The 4,742-nt window shown below is 65.0% G+C and overlaps 1 protein-coding gene across 1 annotated transcript in view; it reads left to right on the plus strand.

The window, feature by feature from the left end:
* Window positions 1-4,736, plus strand: part of Shank1 (SH3 and multiple ankyrin repeat domains 1) — a 43,810-nt gene extending 39,074 nt beyond the window's left edge. Inside the window, exons 23-24 of the mRNA XM_013508943.1 lie at window positions 2-649; window positions 2,216-4,736. Coding sequence (XP_013364397.1) covers window positions 2-649; window positions 2,216-2,933 — 1,366 coding nt within the window. The 3' untranslated portion in view covers window positions 2,934-4,736. The remainder of the gene's footprint in view (window position 1; window positions 650-2,215) is intronic.
* Window positions 4,737-4,742: the final 6 nt, after the last annotated feature.

Consider the following 4,742-nt stretch of genomic DNA (forward strand, 5'->3'; position numbering starts at 1 on the left):
GGGCCGGGGGCGGGGCCGGGGGCGGGGCCGCTGTGGCCGGCGGGCCGGAGCTGCTGGACACCTACGTGGCCTATTTGGACGGCCAGGCCTTCGGGGGCAGCGGGACACCCGGCCCGCCGTACCCCCCGCAGCTCATGACGCCCTCTAAGCTCCGAGGCCGCGCTCTGGGGACGGGTGGAGGCCTGCGACCCGGCCCCAGCGGGGGACTCCGAGACCCTGTCACCCCCACCAGCCCCACCGTCTCCGTGACGGGCGCTGGCAACGACGGGCTGCTGGCCCTGAGCGCCTGTTCGGGGCCCTCCGCGGCAGCTGTGGCCGGTGGCCCGGTAGCAGTAGAGCCAGAAGTCCCACCGGTGCCCTTGCCCGCGGCCTCCTCCCTGCCTCGGAAGCTGCTCCCCTGGGAGGAGGGCCCGGGCCCGCCGCCACCACCCCTGCCCGGGCCCCTGTCCCAGCCGCAAGCCTCTGCCTTGGCCACCGTCAAAGCCAGCATCATCAGTGAGCTCAGCTCCAAGCTCCAGCAGTTCGGAGGCTCCTCGGCAGCTGGAGGGGCTCTGCCCTGGGCCCGGGGAGGCAGCGGGGGCAGTGGGGACAGCCACCACGGCGGACCCAGCTACGTCCCCGAGAGGACCTCCTCCCTGCAGCGGCAGAGGTGAGCAGGGCTGGGGGCCGCCGGCTGGCAGTGGTGGGCACGAGTGTCTCCCCATAGCTGTGTCCCCTGAGGGTTCCGGGGTGACAGAAAGACGCAAAGCAGGCTGGCTTGCGGGGACTTGCCCCGGGGGAAGCTCTAATTCACAAAGGCTTCAAACGCACCTCCTGAGGTCCCCATCTCCCTCACAGCGAACAGTCCCGGAAGAACAACCCTATTAATAACAAAGGAGATGTCGGTGTCCTTTGTACCTGGGGTGGCTCAAGACAGGGCCCACCCAGCCCAGCCTAGCACTTTCAGGCTGGATGATCTTAGGTGAAGGAAGCTAGGTTTCTCAGAATGGGGGCAGCACCAACCCCACCTAACAGGGCTTTGGCGCGGATTTGAGGTGCACCGTGTTATAAGCCGAGATGGAGGAGGAAAGGGCCTCTCCAAGAGCCCAGCACCACGCAGATGGGGTGATGCAGAGGTCCCCCCTCCCCCACAGCTGCTAGTGAGCGGAGATCACCCAAAGTCCAAATCCCTTCAAGAAAGTGGTCAGTGACAGGCACCCAGCAGGAGGGAGCACTTTAAAATTTTATCCACCTGCGAGGCTCCCTGCTGTCCCGTTTGGGCGACCCTGTGGTTGCCTTTGAAATGAAGGTTTGTGAAGCTGCTAAAGTCCCTGTGGGTCACTCATGATTCCGGGTGGTGAGGATGCTTAACCTAGCTCGGTCAGGGACCGATCACCTGCCAAGTGTGGGGTGCCCTTCCGGGGATGATGACCCTGCAGTGGGCGGGGCAGGCACAGCTCAGGGCCCACTGAGGCGGGGTGCAGGACAACCGCAGTTGCCCCCATGCTCCACCCTCGCCGGGTGGCAGGGAGACCAGAGCCCAGGAGGGCAGGAGCCGGTGGCAGGCGATGGGGAAGACAGCCTGTGGTGAAGCGAGCTAAGGGATGAGGGGAACCTTTTTCTCCCCTTGTTTCTTCTCTCTTTCATCTCCCTCTCTTCATCTCTCTCTTTCTCTGTCCCCTGACCCCGTCCATCTCTCTCCCCCACTGCACATCTTTTTTGTTTCTCTCTCACTGTCCCTGTCTTCCACGCTGCTATTACTGGCCGTAACCCCAAAGGCAGTATAGAGTAGTGGTGAAGAGCTCAGAGTTTGGTGCCATATAACCGGGCTCTGCCACTTCCTGGCTGTGTGTCCTTAGGCAACTTCCTAAACCTCTCTGTGCTGCTAATGATGATGATAGTAACCTGCAGCAGGGCTATTGTGGGGATTAAATTCAGATGCGATATGTAAAGCACTTAGACCAATGCCTGGCACACGTGAGCAGCAGTAAGTGGTGGCAATGATTATTATTATCACTTAATGTCTCTTTTTCTTTCATCTCTCGACTGTCGCCCTCCCCCCGATCGACTGCTCATCTTCTGTCCTGACGGCCATCTCGCCCCTCCCCCCCCTCTTCTCCATCTGCTCCCGCCACGCTCACGCCTCTCCCCGTATCTTGACCTCTGCCTCTTTCTCACCCCGCCCTCATCCCCCCACCCCTGTCCCCGCCCGGCCCCTGTGCCCCGCCCCTTGCAGGCTGTCCGACGACTCCCAGCCCTCACTCCTCTCCAAACCCGTCAGCAGCCTGTTTCAGAACTGGCCCAAGCCACCTCTGCCGCCGCTCCCCACCGGAACGGGGGTGTCGCCTTCGGCCACCGCAGCCCCTGGGGCCATCTCCCCCTCCGCCTCCTCCTCCTCCACCTCCTCCCGCCACCTCCAGGGCGTGGAGTTCGAGATGCGGCCGCCGCTGCTCCGCCGGGCGCCCAGCCCCTCGCTGCTGCCCGCTTCGGAGCACAAGGTCAGCCCCGCGCCCAGGCCCTCGTCTCTGCCCATCCTGCCTTCGGGACCCCTCTACCCGGGCCTCTTCGACATCCGAGGCTCCCCCACCGGAGGGGCGGGAGGCTCTGCGGACCCCTTTGCCCCCGTCTTCGTGCCGCCGCACTCGGGGATGTCCGGGGGCCTCGGAGGAGCCTTGTCGGGGGCCTCTCGCTCCCTGTCGCCGACCCGCCTGCTGTCGTTGCCCCCGGACAAGCCGTTTGGCGCTAAACCTCTGGGCTTCTGGACCAAGTTCGATGTGGCCGATTGGCTCGAGTGGCTGGGCCTGGCCGAGCACCGAGCGCGGTTCCTGGACCACGAGATCGACGGCTCCCACCTGCCCGCCTTGACCAAGGAGGACTATGTCGATCTGGGTGTCACCAGGGTGGGCCACCGCATGAACATTGACCGGGCTCTCAAATTTTTCCTGGAGAGGTGATGGCTGGCCCGGACGGACCAGCCCGTCCACAGAACCCTCGGGCCAGCCGGCCTCTCGCTCTCTGACCCCGGACCATGTTCTCTCGCTCCGTTCTCTCCCGGGCAGGGACTCTGCTGAAACTGTGCCCTGCCCTGTCTCCCAAGGCCTGAGGTCACCAGGTGGCCCTACAGGCCGGACATTTGCACCTCACAGGAGGGGGGCCGCTGACATGAGAACGCGTGTGACTCTCTGGGGAGCGGAGGGGGGTTGGAAGGTATCACACGGGGACTGAGGAGGAGGGAAGGGTCGATCCTGGGGGAGGGGACAGACAGAGCCATAGAGGGTCAGCCCTGAGCCTGACCGGATGGGGGCGAGCCCCAGACCGCAGGGGAGGGGTGCCCTCACATTCCACCACCTGCCGCCCCTCTAGCAGCCTTCCCGCCTCTCCAGGCCCCTTAGCTCCCCCTCGCCTCTGCCCTGCGCACACAGCTGTCCTCCCCCCTTGCACGCTCAGCTCTGTTGCACGCCTGCTTGCCCACTCTGCTCCCCCTCAGCTGCAATTTTGCACAAATTTGCCCTCTCGCTATCTTGCACACTCCGCCTTCCCTCCTGGCTTTCAGTTTTCCTTGCACCGTGTTTCGTCCCCCAAGCCCCCCAGTGCTCTTGCGCACCCCTTCTCCCTGGGGCCCTCCCCTCACGAAGTCTCCCCCACCTGCCTTCCGCTCACGGCGGTCCCATGATGCAGACACATATGGGACCCACTTTCCCTGCCCCCCCAGCCCCTGCACACTCCCGCCCTGGGGCTCCTGTCTTTGCTCAACTTCTGCACACTTGCTGTCTCGTGCTCCCCCCATACATGCATCTCCATTGTCACGCTGAAGTACCTCCCCTCCTCACCGAACCCCCATCCTGACTGTGCTCACAGTGACCCCCCATTGCACTGTCACTTTGGCCCGCTTCCCGCACTCGCGCCCAGCAGAACTGCTTCCACACGCCCATCCCCACGCCCTCTGCGCAGCCGGTGCCCAGCCCGGTCCTTGGTTCTTCCATGAGCCCACTTGCACACGCGCCTTCCCCAGTGCTCTCCTGGCTCCCTGGGGCCTCCTCTTTGCTAATGCACCCCGACACGGCTGTACGCGCCTTGGCCTCTGCCCACTCCAGGCGGCTTTCCCACCCGCCCAGAGCTCCACCCTCCTCCCTTTGCGCCCTCTGCCTCCCACGTGCGCGCGGCCGGCTGCCGTTTCCTTCCCGATGCCTCGCTCTGTCCACCTCGCTCCCAGCTTGCCAGGCTTCCTCTCTCCGCCTGCCACGCCCTCTCCGGGCCATTTCCCCCTCCATGCTGCACGAGTATCCCCCTCCAGGCTTCCCTTCTCTCCAAGGCCCCCTTCCTCCCTCCGGCATGGCTGCTCCCTCCCGCACGCTGCCCTTACACCTTATTCCTGGGGCTTGGGAAATTTACAGCCACCCCTCCCCCTTGGAAGCCCCCTCCCTTGCTGTGGGTAAAGGGGGAGGGCACTGCCCTCAGGTTCCCCCCATGTTCAGCTGCCAAAGAAGGGCGCTCCCCTCCTTCCCCCAAGCCCATCCCCCCTGCTGCCCCCACCCCCACGGGGGGCGCTCCGTCCACGAGGGGAGGGGCAGCCCTCCCCTCACCATGTCAGGGATCTGCGGGGAACCTTGTGGGAGGGTCGTGGGAGGGGGGAGGGGTGGCAGGAGAGAAGCAGAGGTCGAGCTGGGCCCCTACCCGCCCCCTCCCCCTGGTCGGATGCCCCCAGTCCGCGGGGGGCCTGCGCGGCGCCTGTCTATCAAGGGCTTGTTCATTCTGGATGGGTG

Source organism: Chinchilla lanigera, unplaced genomic scaffold (genome assembly GCF_000276665.1).
Source record: "Chinchilla lanigera isolate Chin_1 unplaced genomic scaffold, ChiLan1.0 scaffold00158, whole genome shotgun sequence".
NCBI classification, from domain to species: Eukaryota; Metazoa; Chordata; class Mammalia; order Rodentia; family Chinchillidae; genus Chinchilla; species Chinchilla lanigera.